Source organism: Lygodium microphyllum, chromosome 26 (assembly GCF_053477565.2).
Source record: "Lygodium microphyllum isolate KBCC chromosome 26, Lygodium_microphyllum_v1.1.10, whole genome shotgun sequence".
Lineage (NCBI taxonomy): Eukaryota > Viridiplantae > Streptophyta > Polypodiopsida > Schizaeales > Lygodiaceae > Lygodium > Lygodium microphyllum.
In genome coordinates, this window is record NC_141160.1 from 95,180,695 (window position 1) to 95,204,779 (window position 24,085).

The 24,085-nt window shown below is 39.0% G+C and overlaps 1 protein-coding gene across 2 annotated transcripts in view; it reads right to left on the reverse strand.

The window, feature by feature from the left end:
• The window catches only part of DPD1 (Polynucleotidyl transferase, ribonuclease H-like superfamily protein), a 61,305-nt gene extending 49,774 nt beyond the window's left edge, over window positions 1-11,531 (reverse strand). Inside the window, exon 1 of one of the 2 annotated variants that reach the window (XM_087668374.1) lies at window positions 10,942-11,530. In XM_087668374.1, coding sequence (XP_087524500.1) covers window positions 10,942-11,222 — 281 coding nt within the window. In that variant the 5' untranslated portion in view covers window positions 11,223-11,530. Of the gene's footprint in view, window positions 1-10,941 lie in introns of both variants that reach the window. The other variant, XM_087668375.1, reaches the window with a different exon arrangement.
• Between the last annotated feature and the right edge of the window lie 12,554 nt (window positions 11,532-24,085).

Below are 24,085 nucleotides of genomic sequence, written 5' to 3' on the forward strand. Positions count from 1 at the left end.
AATCAAGTGCCCATAGGATAATGTGCCTAGCCCACAAAACCCAACATAGACTCGCACATGAACTAACTAATCTGCTAACACCTACAAAGCCAGCTCTTGTAGATCAGTCTACAGAAGCTCTCATGTAGCCTCATCCTCATTACTAGATATTGGGTGCACTCACCAGCTCCTTGCCCACAAACGGCTTCTCATTGCACCACTACTCTTCAGCTTGTCCATGCACTATCTTTAGCAAGGCCATTTACCTCACGTTGCTTGTTAATAATAATTTCCTTAGTTTTCTGGGGAATTCTTTTTGAAGGCCAAGTCAAAGATGTTTCAACACTTCTTTGATTGAGGGAGTATGGTCGAGAGACCCAAATATATACAACCATAATCAAAGGCCTTGGTTTAAAGGTATTGAAGAAGCAAAGGGTAAATGCAACGTGGTAATTGCTCAAGATTGTTAAGCTAAAAAAGATGCATTACACATTAAATGAAGACTAGCTCATTAAACAGCCCCAAAACTCAAACTCTACCAAAATTTATGTGTCCCATAAGCAAATACCCAAACTTTGGGAGGATCCGCATCTATAAACATGAGGCTGCCCACTCCACTCAATATATCCTTGTCTTGCCGGTGTTCAACCATCAGCCCTCTTCCACTCGTTGTCTAGCCCCAAGCGATTGCTATTACATCATCTACAACCACTTGCACCTATCCGCTGCTACCACCCATTGCTTCCTACTACTGGCAACCACTTCTCCAACCTCCAAACAGCTGCATTTACAGTTTATGCAAGCCGCCTTGCTGATCAACCTCCTCCGAAGTATCTTCCAAGTAGCATTTTCTGCAATGCAGCTATTTGCATCATCTTCACCTTCCTTTGCTGTCGCCCAACCTTCCACAGCTCCAATGATCAGCTGCCATCACATTCAAGTGGTTACATCGATATGTTTACCAATTCCACCCTAGAGACTACTACATTTTGGTTTCCAGCATGCTGCCCTTCCACTTTCAACATCATCTCAACTCCGATTAGTGGTTACAAACCTCGAGATCTGTCTGTGGCAGACATCACTCTCTGATTACTCCCATTGCTCTGTCTTTGAACATCTTATACGCTCTTTATTCATTTAAGCTCATTCTTGTGTGTGGCCAAAACTAGCTCTCTTCTTCTCTTCTTCTTCTTGTTCTTGCTTGCTTGAGCTTGTGCATGTCCCAAAAAAATTATATGTTGTTAACTTCAATTAAGTGGTCCACTTAGCCTTCAAATGTGTGGATATCTTGCTTTTTGAGAAGAAGAGTTTATTTTAGAAAATTAAAGAAGTATTCTCTCTCTCTCTCTCTCTCTCATGCAAAAAAAGGGGCAATGCTCTTGCATGCAATAGCGCGCCTTGTTTTTCTTCTTAAGCAGCAAGACTCCTTCCCCTTAGGATCCTACATGTCTTTTTCAAGCTTCTCCATCACTAGAGGTGAGGAGACATTATGAAGTAAATGAAGAGGACAACGAATGTCACGGGGACGTGTATTTTTAATGCTTAGCTTTGGCATCATTAAGTTATGCACATGTGAAGTGCAAGTCAATTAAGTCATGATGACAGGCTACCCCCAAGTGCGCAATGGGTGACATTCGTAAAGGTTGTATATAGTTATGTTGGACAAGTACTTGTTGGTGCTTGGTGCCAGTCTGGGTCTAGGCTATGACATTGGAGGACTAGGTATTAATTAATTACTTAATGCTAGTCCAAGGCCAATTAATATTGGGATAATTAAATGTCTGTCCAATGACAATTAGCACATTTATTGTAAATGGATACTGGCCAATTCCTCTACAAGGACAAAGGAATGATTAATAAATTTTCACAAAATAAATTCTGAAAAATAATTGATTAATGCTGAAAATGCAATTGGAAGGCTGCCAAGAGGCAAAACAAGCTGCCACTATCAAATTACCCATGCAAGGCTCAAAGAGGGCTGTTGGGGCTGGCTAACGGTCATCCCAACCATTCAAAGGCTTGTGGATGTTGAGAGAGTCAAAGGAGAGGCTAAGACAGCGGGCACCAGCAGTTCCAAGAGGGTAACAAGAGGTGATAGCCCCCAGGGGTTAGCCAACAACAAGTGACTACTTCCTAGATCAAGTAACAGCCATCCGAGGCTTCCAAGCTGCCAAGCAATTACATTTAATGCTGGATTACAGCAGGCAACTGCTGGTTCAGGCATTTTTTGGTGATAAAAACAAAATGTTCTTTCTCCTCAGCTTTTTCTCTCATATATTTATAAACCCTCAACAGTTCTCATCCATTTCCAAGCAATTGAAGGCAAGAAATTAGGGTTTCCACAACCACCTCAAGATCCATGCCCAATTACTGAAGACCTCATACTCAGTGTAGCAACTGAAGGCTAGAAATTTGTAGCCAATCCGAGAGGTAGCCCATTCCCAATTTATTGGCCAATTGATTTTATGAATTGTTGGTCACTCTTCACTACAATTATATTGAAGATTGAAGGAGATCAGCCCGTGTCTCAATGTACTTCAACATTCTAGTAATATAAGAAAAAGAAATGCCACAAGGGGCATTAGTTATTGAGGCCAATCCGATGTGTCCAAGGTTAAGTGATAAAGTTTGCATTATCAGATTTGTATATTTAATGCTTGTTGAAATTTGTGGTAAATCAAGTCATCTAGCACACTTTCCAAGAAGGAAGGCTGGTTTCAACAAATCATCTCTTTCTTCTTCTTGGCCAAATGTAGGGCTCACGATGGAAGAGTTGTTTAGTGAATTCTTGCATATCAAATATTCCCACTACACATTTGGGAGCCTTGTACATCAATCAGGATCAATTGGTGAGACTGGCCACCTCTCCACTCAAGCAAGACATGCTAGATTCTAGATGATTGGTGACCCATCTTCTTCATCACAGATAGGCCTGGTGTTAGGTTCATATAATCCTTTTGAGTCGTATGAAACAAAACCCTCCCCTGTCTCTTCTTTGGTGTGTAGGATCCAAATCATGAAAGGTTTATTATGCTACCTTCAATAGAGAAGGCTCTAAACACAAACATACATCCACAAGCATACCTAACATTGTATTCTCTATTTCTTTTGAGCATGGAGTTGGCCTTATTGGTTCACAATTCCCTCCCATCCTGGCCTTTTCTACAAATTCTCTTCCATTTGCTTTCAATAGCTTAGGATTAAATTCCACATCTGCATTAAGCACATATTGGGACTAGGATCATCTATTTCTAGTCCTAATACTTTTTCTTTTCAACCACATGTTAGCTACCAACAAGTGAATGACATTTTGCACTCTGGTACATCATTAGCAGGAATCCCGCCCATTAACATTGTGCCTTACATACACCCACAAGTGAGCACATCTGTCTATCCTAGGACATCTATGTTGGGTATTCCACTCACTCCCCTTGGGCACACACCACCCATTCTGTTGGCCTCTCAAACGCAAGGAAATCTATCCTCTACTTATGACGTTGTCACACACTCCATAGGTCATTTCCATGCAAGGGTTTCTATCCTTTGCCTGCACTGTCCCTATCTCCCCTCCTTGGGCTACTCATGTGATTATGATCCCCATGCCCAATCAATCCCCACCCACTTAGCAAGCCGCTATGCACACATCATGCATGCATGGTGGGCACTTTGGGGTTCATTCCCAAGTGTGCTCCACTCACCCACCTGACCCACCCTACCCATAATATTCCTCCCTCAACACTACCACTCCTCTTGCTACAACCAAGAACGCCTTTATAGACAAGACTCGTTTCAAGAAGTTGAATTTCATCACTTGGTCTAATCTAATGCAACAAGTGCTTGGAGTCTCAAAAGTCTTTGGGACCTGGTAGGTTGTGTACAACCTATCTCAAACCCTTGTTTGGCCCACCTTGACCATATCTATCAATGGAGAGCTTGTGATGCTACAACAAATGTTGAGATAATGCAAGGGTCAATTCCGAATCTCCACTCCTAGTTATAGGATCTTCCTCTAGCATTTGATTGTTGGAGCCGTCTCCTTTGCCGTTATGCAGCAAGACATTGAACCCAACTTATCAATATCCATTATGAGCTGCAAAATTTGTATAGTAAGAAAGGGGATGATCCGAATGTGAGCCTACACCTCTTGCTACTATCCCATCTGCTCCTAGCACACATAACACTAGACATGTGGCACATGGACAAACTCATCCATCCCTCTCTCATAAAACTCCTAAAGGTTTGGGTGATCGGTTTGATAACCCCACTCCAATAGTACTTTTTGCTTCCATTCTTGGGTCTCCTCTTGCACCCCCACCTCAGATCCCTTCCCCACCCTTGCCATGAGTTTCATTGGCAAAGACTTGGTGCATTGCATTGCATTCACACATTCCCACATTCATTACTCTTTCTCTCTCATTTTAGCTTTATTTTTTATTTCGAAGCATCTTACCATGAACCTTTGTTTTTGCAAATTCTACTCTTTTGTAGGGTTTTGTAGTTGAGTCTAGGACTAACATGCAGGTTTGCTCTGGTCCTTCCTAGATTGGAGACATGTGAAGCTCCCTATTTCTTTGTGGTTTCATCTTCCTTGGAGACTTGCTCTTGTCAAAAACACGGATCTAGAGCATGGCAAAAGCTATGGAGGATGGAAGATGAATATACAACTCATGATGACATAGACTTAAATAGACTAACTGTTACACAAGTGAATTAGGTTCCAAGATAGATATAGATTGGACTCATAAACACATTCTTATGTAAGATGAACAATGACACTGGCAGTGACTCAAACTAATAGTTCCATTACCTTGTTATGAGTGTCAACCAAGTACATGCTTTTATAGCTTTTTGGATAATACCACTCTCCTCACTGTGCATAGGGGATTCTGAACGTCTCTTCCTAGAGCATACATCATTTGTCTATCTTCTAGCCTCTTCACGACATACATCTAGCCTCTATAGGCAAGCATCATTTGCTATTCTCAACAGCTCTTTCTACCAACATGGAGACTTTCCCTCTCGAGATGGATCTTGCGCCATCTCTCGATGCTATCACTACAGATGCTTCTTCTTGGCTCCTCCAATTGGGGTGCTATCACTGCAGTTGCTTCTCCCTAGCTTCTCCAATTAGGGGGCTTAGTCTTCCTTCTTCCTCATGGTTCTTGACACCACATGAAGCTCAAAATTAGGTTCCTCTTGCTTCTTCCGTATCGACATCCATGGTTGAGAGGGGTTTCTATCCTTCACTTGGTAGCTACAAGTTTCAGCATTTGTATTTGATATTGGCCTCCCTTCCCTATTCTACCTATGTTTTACATTGCATGATGAACATCATCTTTGTAAATGGACGCTTGGACAAGTGAACAATTTTTCCACAAGGAATATATACTTCTTCATCCCTTTACTTCATTACCAACACTCTAGACAAGTGATAAGCATAGTCTCCTGTTTTGTGATGTTGGATCAGACCATTCCTTTATTTTTCATCATTGGCACAATTATGAAAAAAATAAAAATAAAAAAACAAAACAAAAGTTCAAAGTGGTTCTATTGCCTTTACAGGTCTTGGTAGGCTAGTAGGCAATTAACGAGCACCCTTTGTCCAATGCCTTGGCTTCTTTGGGGTAACCCTTAGGGCTCCCAAGGTAAGTCGACCATTGCCTCTGTAGTCTTGGTAGATCCTTTGGCAATATCAATAGTAGCTCTTAGATTTGTGTTTATCGTTACTACTAGTCTAAGTTAGTTGTCCAACTCGCCAACCGTTTTCTATAGAACACAAGACAAAAGAGAAAGAAAGAGAGAACAATGCAAAGAAAAGAACTCAAAAGAATGCTCCAGAAATGGAATCCATATACCAAACATGAGACAATCGAGTATAACCGTGAGTCATTGGCTACATGGGCACTAGCATTGGCTCCTCTCTCCAACAAAAAGTGGAGCCCCACTATAAATATGCACAAAATAGGCCATAAATAGTAGCTGGTTGGCTAGCATTAGATGTTGGCCGACTAGCATAAAATGCCTAAAATGCCATAAATAAATCGCAATAGTAATGCCTAAAATAAGGCCAATGTGCCCAGCCCCAACAAGCATGCACAGACTCACACATGAGCTGAGAATCCTACTAACACCCTTTCTTAAATCATGGGTGATCTGATACTATACAATGATACAATGATAATGACCAATCATAGTCCATATAACATAGAACCACTAGAGTAGATATATTATATGTTATATGTCAAATGAGGTCTATGTGACCGGACGGTAAAAAGGTGACCTTTGTGGATCTAGCCTTTTGGGTTAGATAGAATAGTTACGTTGATAACAACTTGAGACTCACTGCATCAAGTTACAGGGTGTCCGAGTTATCAAGGACCCCTATTTTGGTATTTGAGGGTCACAAACACGGCCCTTGGCTAGGGGGTGTCGGAGTGCAACGATGCGGAAGCGTAGGACAAAGGCAGAGAGAGTGAACACAGAGAGGGGGGAGAGAGAGAGAGAGAGAAGCAGACAGTGTAAACGCAGAAAATTTGCAGTGTAGTATGCTATATAATAGTGCAGAAATACACAAGGGGACAGAGGAAATATCTACGTATGTCTCCGACTTGATGACCTCGATCTCCGTCAACCTGAGCACAGTCAGTCTCAGTCAACAAATCTTCAAGATCAGAATCTGAATAATGAATGCTGGAGTGAGCTACCAAACAAACTATAAATAGCCAAAAAAATAAGAAATAATTGGAGCAGGTCAACTGCATTAAATGCAGCTGAATGCATTAAATCTGGCCGACTGTACCAGCAAATCTGGCCGACTGCTAACGTGGACTGCGTGGACTACCGTACTGCTCTGACTGTCCAGGAAATGACTGGCTAACACCCCCTCTCAGATCCTGGACGGGTGAAAAGACTGAGGGATCTGGAATGCTGCCAAAGAAGAGCTTGGAGAAGCACCTTCGTAAACAAATCTGCAAGATTATCCTCCGTCTTGCAATACTCCACATCAATGGTCCCATCCAGAAGCTTCTCCCGAATGAAGTGATACTAGATCTCGATGTGCTTTGTCCGGGCATGGAATACTAGATTCTGTACCAAGGCAATGCAACTCTCATTGTCGCACTGCAAAAGAGTAGGACGAGTCTGGGGGAGGCCAAGCTCCAACAATCTCTGAAGCCACACAACCTCACATGTGGTGGAAGATGCAGTCCGATACTCCGCCTCAGTAGAAGAAAGGGCTACCATGGGCTCCTTCTTGCTACTCCAAGAGATAACACCTATCCAAGAAATGATTGGCTAACAAGGGGTCCCGTGACAAGGGTTCAAGGTCAACACCCTCGACCTAACAGTAAAGGGAATATTCCCTATCTAACTAAGGAAGGTTCATAATATGGTCAGACATGCCAACCAGACCACCTTCTTGAGTTATAAAAAAAAGATCCCTCCAAAGCCATCATCAACCTATCTTTCACACCCAATCAAAGTTCTTCCACCTAGCCTGAAACATATGGTTAGACAGAGCCATCTTTGTATCAATTTAATTAAAGAAGTTTCTATTCTTCTCATATTTGTTGTGTATTCTCTAATCCTTGCTTAGATTCTAATTGTTGTGTTGTGTAATATTTACAAGAGCATCCTCATCCACAAGTGTTGCTGCCTAATTAGCTAGGGTAGTGCAATCATCTCTAAGCTCAGATTGACATCATTATCCTGACTTTGCTCACTTCAGTACCAATCCCACAAACACCAAACTTTAAGGCTCACTTCATTGTATCAACATTATACATAATTAATGAGTTTTACTTTCCGTGTTTCCCAAACTTGTGTCTCAATGTTGACAATACGTACTCTATGTTCCTCTCCATAAACCCTATTGATTCTTTATATACTATCAAAGCAAAGGTGCTTCAGAAGCTAAAAATTCTCATCCTCTATGCAAGCATGTAAAGGTTATTGAAAGTAGCGACACTTTTAGATTTCTTGTTTATTGCATTGTAGCCATGGAGATATCATCGTCCTCTATGTAGACAAATAAAGGTAGTCGATGATGAGAAAAACACCTATAATCCAAGAAAGGAAACTAACACCACCAAAAAGAAAAACCTATGAGAAAGAATAGTGAACAAGGTGATAGCCAAGGGTACTCAATACTCAACCTCAAGAGAGAAGCCACTAGTATCATAGAAGATACTATACTCTTGGCAACAGTAGAACAAACAAAAACCTAAAATCTAACAGTATTGCCACTTTCAACAACCTTTATTTATCTGCATAGAGGATGAGGATCTTTAGCTCTTGGAGCACTTGTGCTTTGATACCAAGTAAAGATTCAAAAAACGATAGGATTTTCAAGAAGGAACTCAAAGTATGTACTACCAACACTAGACAAGTTTTGAAAACACAGAAAGTGAATAAAATGAAACTCATGAATCATGTACAATGATGATACAATGAAGTGAGCCTCAAGGTTTCGTGTCTGTGGGACTGATACTAAAGCAAGCAAAGTCAAGAAAATGATGCTAATTCGAGCTTAGAGATTATTACATTATCCTAGCTAATCAACGACAACACTTGTGGATGAGGATGCTCTATGGAGAAAGTAAAGCACCATCCTCTAGACACGAGATGTCAATGAAGGCATTGGAAGATGATGGAAAAACAAACGAAGAAGTGGAAACACAGTACTTGATGGCTATTAATAATCAAGATGATGGCATAATCTTTCTAAAATAATGATTGTTGTCAAGAAGATTGTTGGGCAATCAACTAGGGGAGAAAGTGCAAAAGTGGTAGCAAGACCAACCCTCTAAATTGTGAAATGAAAGATATTGGATGGTGGATGGTAGGTGGTAGGTGGCTGCTGTAGAAAAGGGTTGGCAAGTTGGATAGCTGTCTCAAACCAACAATAGTAATAAACATAAATTTGGGAGCTACTATTGATATCATCTATTGGCTAGAAACCTCTCACCAGAATGAGAAATGGGCTTAATGATTTAATTAAGCCCATCTCTAATTTTGGTAACCCTAGCTCTTAGCACAATGACCATTGCACCAACCATATTGACACCTGGGCATACACTGCACAAGTGTATAGGCTATATCATATGAGAACAAGACAAAAGAAACAAGGTGTAGAGTGAAACTTCATTAATTAAAAGTTTGTACCTTAGGTTAAATGATCATTTGAAAGTTTCACCCAATAAACAACTTAAGTTATAAAGCAAGTCTTGAGCTTAAGTTTGGTCCAATAAGCAATTCACTTATGATCAATGACCAAGTCATTAATTAGACCTTGATCAAAAACGAGATTGGATTAAGGAGCAATTGATCACTCATTCAGAAAGTTGATCTTGGCTATTTGGGGTCATCTTCTCTCTCATTTTGAGAAGCACACATTTGAGTTATTTGAATTCTCTCATCTTCTATTAAGTTGTGCAAATAGGACTTTGTGCATTACATAACCATATACTCAACCTCTATCCATGACCCAAGCTTTTGCCTCCTAAGTCACTATCCTGGAATTAACTATAACACCCAAAACCATTCTAAGGGCTTTTCTTCATCCTGATCATAGGGGCAATCCCATAAACCATAGTTATCAAGTACAAAAGATACAATACCATACGATATAAGAAATTGTGGTACTAAATGTTATCTTAAGATTTTATAAGGTACAATACAATATTAGTATTCCAAAAAAAAAAAAATTAGCTTGATCATTTTGGAGTAAAGATAATAGAACAAATGTTTAATGTCTAAATAGCAATGCTATTAGAGTATATAAGGTGCATACTTGAGGGTAACAAGCCAAAACCTCTATGGCATATGCCACATATACAACATGTAATACAACTTACAAGTACATAGATGGGAGTGGATACATTATACATAAATGATTATACACATAAGAGAAATGAAGGCTTGAGAGAGAGAGAGAGAGAGAGAGAGAGAGTGTGTGTGTGTGTGTGTGAGAGAGAGAGAGAAAGAGAACACCAGTGCCGATGAGGTGCACACATCGTTAAGCAATAATTGCCTCAAGGCACCTTTACATTCTCTTAATTGGCCCAGCACCAATAAGTTAAAGAAAAACCTTATGTCAGAGCATTTCAATAGCATTTATTGTGATCTTTGAGAAAACTCGTGCCAAAGGAATTGGTGATTCAAGACAATGGTCACCATTTGCTAGCTCAATGATGGGTACAATCCAAAACACGAGGAAGGAGGGTGTGGCCAAACAGTCCTTGTTTTTCATTCAAAAACATACTGTACAATACCATACGGATTGGTTCATACTGTGTACCACAATGCATTGTGCCTCCTCTATCTTCTCCTCATCTTGTCATAGGCTATAGCCAAGCCATGTGTCAATTATCAAGCTCCCGTGTGCTATGAATCATAGGAAGAGTGACTAGAATCCAAGCTTGGATCTTCCTCCTATGTGCTACTATCAGTATGAAGAATAACTAGAATACAAACTTTCATCTTTTTCTTTTCAAACAGGACTTGTTGTAGGTCTCGATAACTTTGAGCTGTGAGTAAATTAAATGTCATCAAGCTTATGAGCATTCGAACAAAGAGAGTGTTTTTCAAACACAGGTTGCAGAATTTGCCCGAACCACTGGTCTATGCCTTCAAAGGTAGGATATGAGTTTAGAGATAGTCCTCGCCTCAAAAACATACCCAGAGCATCAACTTATTCTACACAGCATAGACTCGGTGCTGGGACTTGAGCATCGTCGCTATCTTATGAACGCGAAGCTCTCCAAGAACGAGCTGAGAAACGTTAACTTCTGAAAGTGACAGGCTTTGAGAACCAAAATTGGATATCATTGGCAGCCAACGCGTCTACAAGGCTTGATAAGCACAATTATGAGCTTGAGAGGCATCTTTGCAAGTACAGAACTCAGAGCAGACGCTAGCTTAACTCCAAAGACTTGCGTGTGAAAATGGGCGAGGAACGCTTACATGGATCTTGAGAACAAGGAGTGAATTCTTCTCCTTGCGCGTGTGAGGCGGGGGACGGGGGCGATAACGCTGCGCTTCCGAGGGATGATAGGGTTGTCTATCCGACTGGCCACGACCCAGCGCTCCCTCTCCACATCTCTTCTTCTGTCTTGTTGTGCACATGCCGGGTTTGCTTCCGAGGTTAGTCGGGCGCTTCTTCCTGTCTTGCTGCAATTCCGTAGTGATGGAGGCACTCCCGCCAAGAACTGGATTGACGAATCTTTTCCTCCCACCTCACTCATACGTCACTAGGAAATGTTTTTTCGACAACGAGCCACCCGCTATAGCCTCTCTGCTGGTACCGTCGGGCTGCTTATCTCGGGTGCATTCTTTTCACAGCAAGTTTTAGAGAATGTCCTACTATCCTAGCATAATCCCCGCATTGTGAATTCCAATAACATCATGAGCTTCTGTGCAGCTAAGGGATCGCACACCTTGGCAGGTGTGGCTGGGTGCAGGGGACTCTCAGCCCAGAATGGGGGCTCACAAGTTACAAGCCCCTGCCCCCAACCACACTGAGCTAGGTATGTGGTGCCTCCCAAGTAGAAGCTCATGATGTTGAAGGCTACATGGAAAAAAAAGGGAAATGGACTCCATTTTTCCACATGGGGAACTATATAAAACTTCTTGTGTTTGTTGGAGGCAACATATTCTTTGTTAGGACATGTCCACATTGCGCGAGGTATCATTGTCTTTAGGTAAACTAACAAGCAAGATTAGTCTCAAAGTAAGGGTGATGTGAGTATTGGCCATATGTGATTCAAGGTTTGAAGATGGAGCAATATGGGGTTATTAGCATTATCGCACAAGGCGATGACATGTTGGGATCAAGTAACATATCTAGTTATCTGATGTTGTAATCACTCGCAAGAGGACAAGTGGTCTCCTTGTGCTAATTATTGTTTTAGAATAGCAAAATTTTTACTTTTTATTGAGGAAAGCATGACTTTTGCTTAGCCCTTTTCTAAGGCATGTATGTTCTATGCTTTTATGTGAGAACTTTTGTACTTTCCTTATGTTATATATATATATATATATATATATATATAGAGAGAGAGAGAGAGAGAGAGTGTGTGTGTGTGTGTGTGTGTGCATGCTTTTAACAGATAGTATTTTCTTCTAGGCCACTATGTGAGAGGTGTTGTCTCACATCTCCCCCTGCCACCCCAAAATGTATTTTTTTGCTAGCTTTATAAGTTAAAACTCAAATATGATCTTAAAGTTGGTCTCTATCCAATGCTTCTCAATTTTCTTCATCTACCAAGATGTGATCTAACAGAATTCTGAGGCCACAACACAATGCACTTTAGTCCATGGAAATAGTGTTGATGGGAGGCTACAAGCATGCCTTTGACAAGATGAGGGTTTCCAAATTCCACTTAAATTTCAAAACCTACCAATAAGAAAAAGGATCAACATGCATTAGTTTGTACAACATCCTAACCATGGTTAGATGTATTTTGGCACATTAATGTTGTTTCCTCATGTTCATCACAACTACTAACTACTCCATCTAGGCTTCACATACCAATCCGAATATTTGGTGAATTCAATATGTTTTGGTTGTTTCAAGTTCTATATGCCTTTCATGGCTCCAAATGTTACTTGTGCAAATATATTCTTTCCCAAGAAAGCCAAGCAATTGGTGTACACTAACTTGTTTCAAATTTCAATGGCAACAATAAAACTAAGTAATGAATCTGCACATCATCATAATAAGCCCATAAATAAAATCTATTCGATACAAATGCGAAAAAATGTAAGCAAATAAAAATCACAAGCAACAAACCACGTGTAAGGCTCCATCTCAACAAGATTGAGAACCACATCCAATCTCTATCGAGGATTGCAAAGTCTTAGAAGATGGGAGGGAGAGAGGGAGGCCAAAGAGATAAAATGAGAATGGCATGGTATGCAATATACCTTAGGGGATAAACTTGTCTATAGTGATGACTCTCTGGTTAGTCTCTCTGTGGTCTCTCTCAAGTCATTTTTCACACAAGAAGAGGAAATGGGAAAATAAAAAAACTTCTGAACAAACAAACAAACAAACAAACAAGTGGTAGTGAGATGGTGTGTTAAAACAAAGGTCGAGGGTTCCATTCTCACAAGAAGCAATGAAGGCACCATGTATATTGTAAAAACATGATTATGGCTCCACTAAATTGGTAACCAAGGTGGATGTTATATCTTAGGGGATAAACTTGTCTACAGTGATGACTCTCAGGTTAGTCTCTCTCAAGTCATTTTCACACAAGAAGAGGAAATGGGAACACAAAAAAACTTCTAGACAAACAAACAAACAAGTGGTAGTGAGATGGTGTGTTAAAACAAAGGTCAAGGGTTCCATTCTCACAAAAAGCAATGAAGGCACTATGTATATTGTAAAAACATGATTATGGCTCCACTTAATTGGTATTCAAGGTGGATGTTATAATGGGGCCACATTTTGAGTTGGCAATTGAGGGTTTGGGCATCCCTTTATTACAAATATCAATGCAAGCCCAATATTTAGTCGATTCCAAATCTTTTCACATATGAGATTAGTCCAAAGCAAGAGTACACACATGATCATTGTTCATATGTGATCCAAGGTTTAAAGGTGTAGCAAAGGTGTGTTTTCTTAGCATTATTAGATGGGGCAATACATAGTAAAATGTTGACATGTTGGGGTCAAAAAGCAACCTATTTTCACTACATCTAGTTATTTGATCTTGTAATCACTTGCAAGTGGACAAGTGGTCTCCTTATGCTAGTTGCTAGTTTTGAATAGTAAAATTTTTACTTGTTTTTTAGGGAAGCATTTTTTTTACTTAGCCCTTTGTCTAAGGCATGTATATTTTGTGCTTCTACACCTCCCTAATGTTTGGGGGGGGGGGAGAGAGAGAGAGAGAGAGAGAGAGAGAGAGAGAGAATGTGTGTCTATGTGCACCTATGCTTCTAAGATAGAGTATTCTTCTTGGGCCATTATGTGAGAGAGATTGTTTCACATCCCGCCACCCCAAACATATCCTTGGCTAGCTCTAAAACCCTTTCAAGTTGAAGGTCAAATATGATTTTCAAGTTGGTCTCTATCCAATTCTTCTCTAATTTCTTCATTTATCAAGACATTATCTGAGACAATTCTAAGGCCACATAGTTGCAACACAAGGAAATCATGAAAATGGGAGGCTACAAGCACACCTTTTACAAGGTAGAGATCCCAAACTCCACCCAAAGCTCACTAGTAAGAATAAATATAAGCATATGTAAGTTTCTACAAGGTCTAGATGTATTTTTTGCAATTTAATGTTATTTACTCAGGTTCATCACATTTGTTAACCACTCCATTTGGGCTTCGCATACTAATCCACATCTTTGTCGAACTCAATATGTTCTAATTACTTCAAGTTATGTGCCTTTCATAGCTCCAAATGTTGCTCGTGCAATGTGAAGTAAGTTGCTTGGTATTGACTTTGAAAGCCTTCATCTATTACATAACCAAAAATATCATCCATCAATCCAAATGCATTTCAATATTTCTTAAGCAAGAAAACATTCCTAGTTAACCATATGGAATTGCACAAAACTTATCTCAAAATGTCCCATATCTTCCAAGTTTCTTCATCCATGTCACCTATGTTCCCCAATAATCCCTGCGTCTAGTTAATTGCATGTTGTATATTGATATTTTCCATTCAATCGTGCATTTTCCTCCCACAACTATTGCTCTCTTGGTAATCCAAAAACAATGATTAACTGTTTCATCCCGCCTCATACCATCTATGGGCATAAAGGTGAAACTGCCACTTTCTTGACTTTGTCCTTCATTGGCAATTTCTTTGCCACAATTCTCCACATCATCAAGTTCAACTTGAATGATTGCATAGTCCTCTATGCATTCTTGGGTCTTCTTTTCCAAGTAAGCATAATCTAAGGTCTTCTTTTTGCCATCTATTAATTATCTTGAGCATCCATGAACCATCATAAATATAAAAGTCCTTCCCTTTCTTCAAGCGTATTTCCATTTAGTGATGTCCATCATCTCAAAGAATCCATGGTAACTAATGAGATTATCATAGGTCAATTGCTTTTTCTTTGTGCATTCTTAGGTCTTATTTTCCAAGTAAGCATCTACAAAGGTCTTCTTTTTGTGAGTATCCAATGAGCCATCATAAGTATAGAAGTCTTTGCTTTTCTTCAAGCAAGGTCTTTCCATTTAGTTCTACTTAGTGTCTCAAAGGATCCCTTGTAACTGCTGAGATTGTTGTAGGCCATTTTCTTTTCCTTTACGCAACACTATACTTAGCCGCTCTTCTTCCAAGTTTAATTAACACCAGTCCTTAAGAACTTCAATGGACTTTAAATCCAACTTGCCTGAATCCCATATCTCTCTCCATCTAGTTGACCCTTTTTCATTAATCCATTCGAAAATACCTAGTTTGATTGAAGCAAGACAATAATTGTATTCAAAAGCCACACTATGTCACCACAAGTATTTATTGATGGAGCCATCTCTCCTATCCAATGCATTTGGAAATGAATTCTTTTCACGAGTCTACAATTATTTGGGCTATATCAAATTGTTTCACTTTAATTTTCACATCCCTACAAAATATGGCATCCCATACATCCCATTCCTTCCAAGCACCTCATGCAACTTTGACTTCAAAAATCTAATTCCTCATCATAACTATCCAAGGCTATCAAAGTGAACTCTTTTGAGTGGTGGAAACATGTGACCTTGATTTCTATTTGCGGTCCTCTATGAACATTTGGAACATAAATCATTGACCATGAAAAAAAGGTAGCCCCTTTATAACCCTTACTTGAACTTTGTAATCAATGTGGTCCAATAGATTGAAAGACACCATAGAAATAGCCATTGATGCAGACCATCGCTGAGACATTGGGAAATAAAGCATTGACTAGCTTGCTGAAATTTCCCCCAAAACCACATCGGTGAAATATAAAACTAATAAAACCCCAACTAATATAATCATAAGTCTTATGTAAGTCCATATTAATAAGGCAAACTCCCCTCAAATTGCATTACAAGATTGATACCTAATGGAAGATTAAGATTATTGGTGCCAAAGTCTTGGACACACTTTTGTAAAGCACATTCATCATAGTGTTATAAAATGGCTCGACTTACCGATTTGCTCCCTCTTGGGGAATAATTTGATCAACCCTCCATTTTGATCCTTAGAAATTTTGCCAATAAGCTTGATGTGATTTGCCATGGTACAAACCTCAAGGGCACAAGCATCCCTGAATGAAACCAACACCTTAGGTGGGATATTGTGAAGTCTTAAGGCCTTCCATTACTTCATTCTACCCACAACAAACCTAATTTTATCCTCACTAAAGGGTCTATCCAATAGGGTTATAGCTTCCATGCTAAGATGTGCCTTCATTGGACCCAATAAGGTAGCTAGTCTTGTATCATAGACTTCCACTATCTGGGCCCATAATGACTAATAAGTGCTTCACAAACACATATTGATATCTTATTCATCTTTAACCAACATTCCAACTTCATCTTCTATTGCAACAATGGTATCCCTTTACTTCTCGTTTCTTTGAGTCCTAAGAAAGTATCAATGGTTTCATTCACCCAAAGGCAATAACTTGTGCCCTCAATTGTATCTTAAGAGCTAAAATTCTATTAGCTTGCCAAACTTAAGGTTACTTTCAATGTTTTGCAATAGGAAACATAGATAACAATCACCAAGGCAATTAGCAAGACAATTAGCACCATTATCCTTGAGCCTAACGACCACCTCTAAAACTTTATTAGCCTGCCAAACCTTAAGGTTATTTTCAACATTTTGTAGTAGGAAACATATATAACAATCACCAAGGCCATCAACAAGACAATTAGCAACATTGCCTTTGAACCTAAGGACCACCTCTAAAACTCTATTAGCATGCCAAGCCTTAAGGTTATTTTCAACATTTTACAATAGGAAACATAGATAGCAATCACCAAGGCCAAGCAAGGACTCTATTAGCTTGCCAAACCTTAAAGCTATTTTCAACATTTTGCAATAAGAAATGTAGATAACAATCACCACGGCCATCAGCAAGAGAATTAACACCACTATCTTTGAACTTAAGGACCACCTCAAAAAGCTCTTAATCCCTAGTTGCCTTGGCTCTTTGTAATATTCCAGCCACAATGCTTCATATCAAGAAACGAATTCCGGCTTGAGGCATTTTAAAAAATTTACTTGTCGAGCTATCACATAAGTGATTGCACGTAATTTTCTTAATATCGAATCTTGCATTAAATCAATCCCGCAATCCGACACGAGAAGATGCCTCAATGTTCCTAGCCAACAAAAAGCAAAGATGCCTCGTAAATAATATTACGACGGCTTGATCATAAATTTTCTCACATTATATTTGATTTAGTATTCCCAATTCCATTTGATGTGTCAAAGATCACATTGATTTCATAACCGTAAGACAAATCGCAAAAGCCTTAATTGATAGACGAAGCATGCGCAAGAACGAGCATGATATTGAGTAAGTTAAGTATCACAAAGAGTATGGCATGACTTTATAAACTAGATAAGTCATGAGGTAACTTAGCCAAAAATCACTAGATGAAGTTGTTTTGAAGAAAAAAATACATTTTTGAAAAAATAGGTCAAAATTCATGACCTTTTTTACGCCTAGAGGGAGAGGAAACATAAAACAATCATCCCCATGCCACCATCCAACATGTAGGCAATCAAAATGCATTTTTAATAAAGCTCACTTGGCTCTTGACAAGTAGCCAAAAGAATGAGTCGACTGCATGCTCCTGCTCATGCCTATAAATACATCCCCTCTCTTTCACAAAGAAAGCAAGAAGGAAGACTTCCCATGATGGAAAATTTTATCTACTTCTCTTATCCATTGAAGCTTTGAGCTTGAAAGAGGAAAATCTCCCACTCCAACTTCATTTCCATTCTCTCCATCCCCTATTACGCCTTTGTTTCATACAGCCATATCGCCAGGCGAAACATTGGTGAAAATTTTCTAGACAACTCTCGTTGAACTACCACGTCAATTTCACCTGACATCCATGGCTCCGCATGGTTGCAAAAATTCAAAAAGCCCATTTGAAGCAAGGGAAACAAAAAACACGGTCAATGGAGAAAATGACGCGATTGGAATTGGCGAAACCTTCGTTACAACAAACTTAAGAGAGGTAACATCTCGTCCGTTTGGAAAAAAATAAAGTTTTATAAGCTTATTGCTATATTTGGCTTTAAACATTATAAACACATTCTAAATTAAATACATATGAACTGTCGCTTAGAAAAATAACTTAAGTAATATAATAATTAACTATTTAGTGAAAAGACTCTTTCACTTGGAAAATGATTATATTTTCATTAAGAAAATATCGTAATTATGGTTTATTTCATGATATTTATTATTATTTCATTAATGACACATGTGATCATTAATAATTAAAAAATTAGATGGTGTTGAGAAAGGGAATATTTTATAATTTTTCCTTGAAAGTGACTATCTCTATTTTATTTTGTTAATGATAAACAAAAGCATATGATTTTTATAATAATTTATAGAAAATCATTTGGATAATATCATGAAATAATTAATGCATTAAATCAATAAAAATTTATATAGAAAAATATATGCTAGATGCGTATAAATTAGGTGTGTAGTAATATTATTCGATGCCCGAAAGATGAAAGAAAAATTGCACTTATGATTTTTTTCATTGCCTAGAATAAAAGTTTTTTTAAATGAAAATTGTTCCTTCTAGAAAACGTTGAAAGCTCGACAAATGGTCGGGCGTCGCTAATTAAACCATAGAATACGAGTATAATAAAATAAAAATTATTTTCTTACTAAAAACACATGCAATGTTAATATTAATGATTAGATTAGCGAGAGAGTCAATATCATGAGTTGACCCACGCATGAATCAATGAGAAAACCTAACCTAAAATATCGAGAATGTTGAAGCAAAAAACTATGAAATACTCAACAACCCTGAAACTATCGGTATCAAGAAATTAAATAAATATCGAAAGTTTGTAGGACTTACTGGACATTGATAAGAATTTGTCAATACAAATTCTAAAGTCTAAATAGACTTGGAAAAGCATTTGAAATCCTGCTAATTAGGGCAGGGCAGTGCATGAATTGCCTGCCATAGGTATAAATGCCCATATTATCTTTTAGGATGGAAATACCAAATTTTTCATAAGGATAAAATAGACTTTAAATTTGCAAAATAACTTGTGGATCCCAAAAAAGAGTTGCAAGTAGAAAGCAAAACCCTAAGAATAAGGTGGGACCTTAAAAGAGAAACCCTAGATTTGGGTGGGGCTACTTCCTATGCTACAAACACTTGCTGTTATTTATTTTGATTTGTGCATACATGGATGGTTGCACAGGAAAGATTGATTGTGCTTGTAGTAATCTGATTGTAAATATATAATCACGATAATAAGAGGAAAGATCACACTATGCCTTCCCCACGACTAGACGCAGAACCCTACTCCAAGGGGGATTGTTTTGTATCGCCGCAAGGAGCTTTGGACTGGCCCCAATGGCAAGAGGTCGCTCAATGAGAGGAATCCGTTAGGAAGGAGGAGGTGGGAGTGCCAAGGAACTTTGGTTGTAAACCTCTCAATCGCTCCTAAAAACTGCCTAACCCTCACACGAATCAGGATGGGATCCTAGAGGAGTCCTTGGTACTAGTGAAGGGATGGAAATCTTGGAGGGTTTGTTTTCTTCAACATAGACTGAAGGGATTTTCTAATGAACGAAGGTTTATCTTCTGTGTAGGCAAAAGGGGAAAATCATTGTAAATAACTTTATGAAATATGTTTTACCAAAATATTATTTTCTTTGTCTTTGTCTTGTGCCCTAAAAATTACACAAAGGAACCTGTGATAACGGGTTAATTAGCAAAACTACTTTCATATGTCATAACTGAATGTGTTAGGTAATTAGAAAACTAAAGAAAACCATTTGTGAGAAGCGGGTGGGTGAGATCTCTGACGGATCCGTCCTACGGATGGGTGGTCCTGGTAAGCTAGGAGCTTCTCTCAAGAGATTAAACCAAACGTTAATTAGGAAAATTTAGGTAGAGTTGAGCGTTAACTTACCTAGGGTTAGGTCTTAAAACCTTGATTAATAATTATCTTCGAGAAAAGGTGCGGCGGCTGTGCTAGAACTTCGTTAAGGTTCCCTGAATCCTAACCAATTACTGGAAAAAAGTGTTGCACTCCATGAACCAAGGGTAACTATGATCACTCTAGTCGAACGAGAAGCCCTTATGGGACACCTTTGATGAACCTAGTTGATGCATCGAGATCTCAGTTGTCAAATTAGGACCCCGAGCTTGCAGGTTGATCCTCATGGGGATGGCCGGTACCTTCCATTATGGGGTGGACTCTGGGAAACCTAGACGATAGACCCTATGCATTCTCGCAAGTGCCAGGCAAAGCCATCTAGGATACTTCCTCGATGGACCACTAAAACGTGTTGCCAAGGAATTGTTAGGTAGGCATGTGACACTCTCCCATGGTCCTTGAGATGTTAGCAATGGCCTTAACACAATGTTGCTACCTTACTTTAGGCTTGCCACCTAGTTCAACAAATTCACGCCATGTGGATGTGTCCCACGAATTGCAAATTTGGAGGAAAATAAGTATCAAATTGAAAGGTGGGGGAACCTTGAAAGTTCTTTAGACCATACATGCCATCATAATAAGGTAGTGATCAAAGTTTGTTTACCTGGTAAGGACTATATATTTAACAACTGGTAATAGCTACTTGTCCTTGTTGCCAAAATAAACTCTATCCAAATGGGCTTCTTACCACATGTCACCCACAGATTCCGATGTCAAGTAATCTCCCTTTTGGGTAATTTTAGAAAATCAATCTCATAAATTAATTGTAAATCATCATGCAGAATTGTCCAACTACCTCTTCTTTGATCATGCATCCACTACCATGTGACCTATTAGCCAAGTTGGTGGTCATGTTCCAAAACCCATTGATAATTGTAGCTTGCCCCTCCAAATACACAAAAATAAGATTGAACTCTTCTCCATCAAGGGAAATGCAGGCAACCACGCCATAGAATCCTCCTCATCCGCTAAGGTTTTCCCCATCTATTTGGAATCCTATAGCACAAGCAATTCCTATGAGGGCTCAACTCTCCTCCTCTCTTTGTAACCTTCACAAATATATTCAACCAAGAATTCGGTGTACATAAACTCCATTCAATCTTCAACATTAGTAAACTAAGCATTAATCTGCATGTCATCATAACAAGCTTGTAAATAAAATATATTCGATATAAATGTGAAAAATGGTACATAAGAAAAATTCATAAGTAATAAACTACATGTAGAGCTCCATCTTAGCAAGGGTGAGATTTGCAAGAAGTCTCTATGAAGGAGTGGAGAATCTTAGAATATGAGAGAGAGGGAGGAAGGAAGACCAACAAGAATAAAAGGAAAATGATATAATGTGCAATACACCTAAAGGGATAAACTTGACTGCATTGATGACTCTTGTGCCATCTCTCTTAAGTGATTTTTCACACAAGAAGAGAGAATGGGATAAGGAAAAAGGTTATTGCCATGGAAATCCAAGACAAAACTAGCTATTGTGCCCCTATGCAGAGGGAGGTAGGGGCAGGGGGATGTTCATGTGACATATATAAGTACACAAAATATATACAAAGATAGAGAAACTACATCTAAATCCTTTTGGGTATGTAACTAGAGAAAGAAAAAATGGGTCTTGAAAATAACAATAGAATTAGTAAAATGAAAAGTTTGTCTTGTTTCAGATTGAATTTAAATGTTTTTACACATGGCACATTGATCTTGGAAGTTTCCGATAACTCATCAATAAAACATCAACTCACAAACTAGCAATAAGCACAAAAGCACAAACACAAAGCAAAACAAAATACAATGCCTTTATCATCAAGCACAAGAAAAGCATTACAAAGTAATAATACCTATCTAAGAAGGGAATGTTCATGTAATATCCCCATTACTTAGTTTATTTTAATAAACAATGTGCGTATACATTCCAAAAATTACTTTATGTTGAAAACAAAATGGTAAAGATTGCACATTTTTAAAGCTAGCTCTAACGATGAAGATAATTGTTATTATTAATGAGGTATCATATGCCAGTTCATAGAAGGAAGGCTTGGGAAACCCTCCCAAGACAAGCTTATTAAAACTATGTTTGTAGTATAGAACAACAAAAAGAACTAGTCTAGTAGATAATCACTTGGCAGTTAAGTACACTTGGGTGATGACACTGTCGGGATGGGTAAACTTTCGGGAAGCTTTTCCTACAAGCTAGTGGGAGCTTCTCTCGTATAGCCAATGGTGTCAACAAAGCCTTTGTAGCTCGTTGCCAAGTATGCCAAGGCCAAGATCATAAGGTCTATGCCTTGGTCGTGAGCCTTGAAGTGATGCCCACCCGATGATGCAACGCGCAGTGCTCGCCATATCTTTATCTCCACGCTACATTCCAAAAATGGAGCCCCTCTTTGACATCATCGATGATGTCATAAAAAATGCTAAAAGAAACCATTCTCTCTTTACCCCCTCCCCCTCGATTCACTATATAAATAGGGACAGAGTGTCACGTCAAAACATCAACCCATGCAGAAGTCTCTCTATTGTTGACGTGACGAAGCTCTGTTGTGATTAGCCGAGCCTCTCTCTCTCCACACCTACGCGGGAGCGCTACTCGAGTCCATCAAGCTTCTTCCATGGCTCCCAAGAGACGCCAAGATGCTGAGGGAGGTCATGCTCGGAGAGCTCCCCAACGCAAGGAAGTAGTCGCTACTAAGAGAACTCAACACGAAGCTGAAGTTACCCTCGAATCCATTCAACTTGAATGACCGATTATTCCACAACAAATCGAGGTTGCGGTCATAACCCATAATCACAATGGATGGCCAAACAGAGATAATCAGGTTTAGTACATAAGAAAAGGATTACTTTTTAGCGATCTACAACTTTCTAATTTCTCTATTGTTTTTTTGCACCTTACGATAAAATGAGGGATAAGTTAATAATGTTAGAAAAGCCCATAGGATAAGTCTATTACATAGATAATGATTAGTTAGAATGTACTTAAACTTACAAAAACATGTTAGTATTATCAATTACTTTTTAGGAAAGAACGCGGGGATTGATGAGGGGGATAGATTTTGTGCATTGCATACATTAACAAGTGTGTTAAAAATGTTTTATGATTATGTCTGCTTTTGGATCTGTGAATGATGAATTATGTCTCTTATGATTCTGTGCTTGTATCAGTTGGACAAGTTGTGGATTGTGGTGGTTCGAGACGTTGGGGTTCCCAACCTAATGCTCCCTAACACTTTGCGCAGTGTGGAAAAACTCGCCTGTGGTGGGTAGGGATCCTGTGCTCCTGAGGGAGGTAGGTGTTTTTGGTTTTTTATCACTCTAGCACCTGAGTGATAAGTGCCCCTATATGTAGAACAGCTCCTGAGGCTCAGGGAAGCTTAGAGGGGCTCTAAGCTAGTAAATTCCCTACTGTTTTCGAACGGAGTGTGATCACATATATCCCAATCCTGAGGGATTGGAAGGTCCTATCCTAGGCTGGATAGTGTCTTTCTGCAGAAATGTGGTTTTGTACTACTTTGCGGAGTGATGGTTTTGCTTGTTATTATGAAATAAAATATTTGATTTGCGAATTGTTTGTTATGTGTTAAAGATTGAGTTTAAGGAACACAATTTAATTGAGCAATAAAAGGAAGCTATTTTTTATATATCCAAACAGTGTGGCAAACCCAATAGAGAAAAGTGGGAGGCTTCGATCATCCTGACGATCGAACACCTATGGCTGAGTGGACCTGATAAGTCGGGTAACTTTTCAACACTAGATAGAGCTAATTAAATAGTGACCCTCCCAATATCGGTAGGATTAGTTACCAGGTTTAATACCATTTTAGGGGGTCGGAGCTGAGATTTTACCTTATGGGTAAGGGGATCGAGTTACACTCTCCCCCATCTCTCACTCTATTTGAAGAAAGTATGGTGTTAACCTCACTCCCGCATTTGATTGATTAGAAAATAGTCTT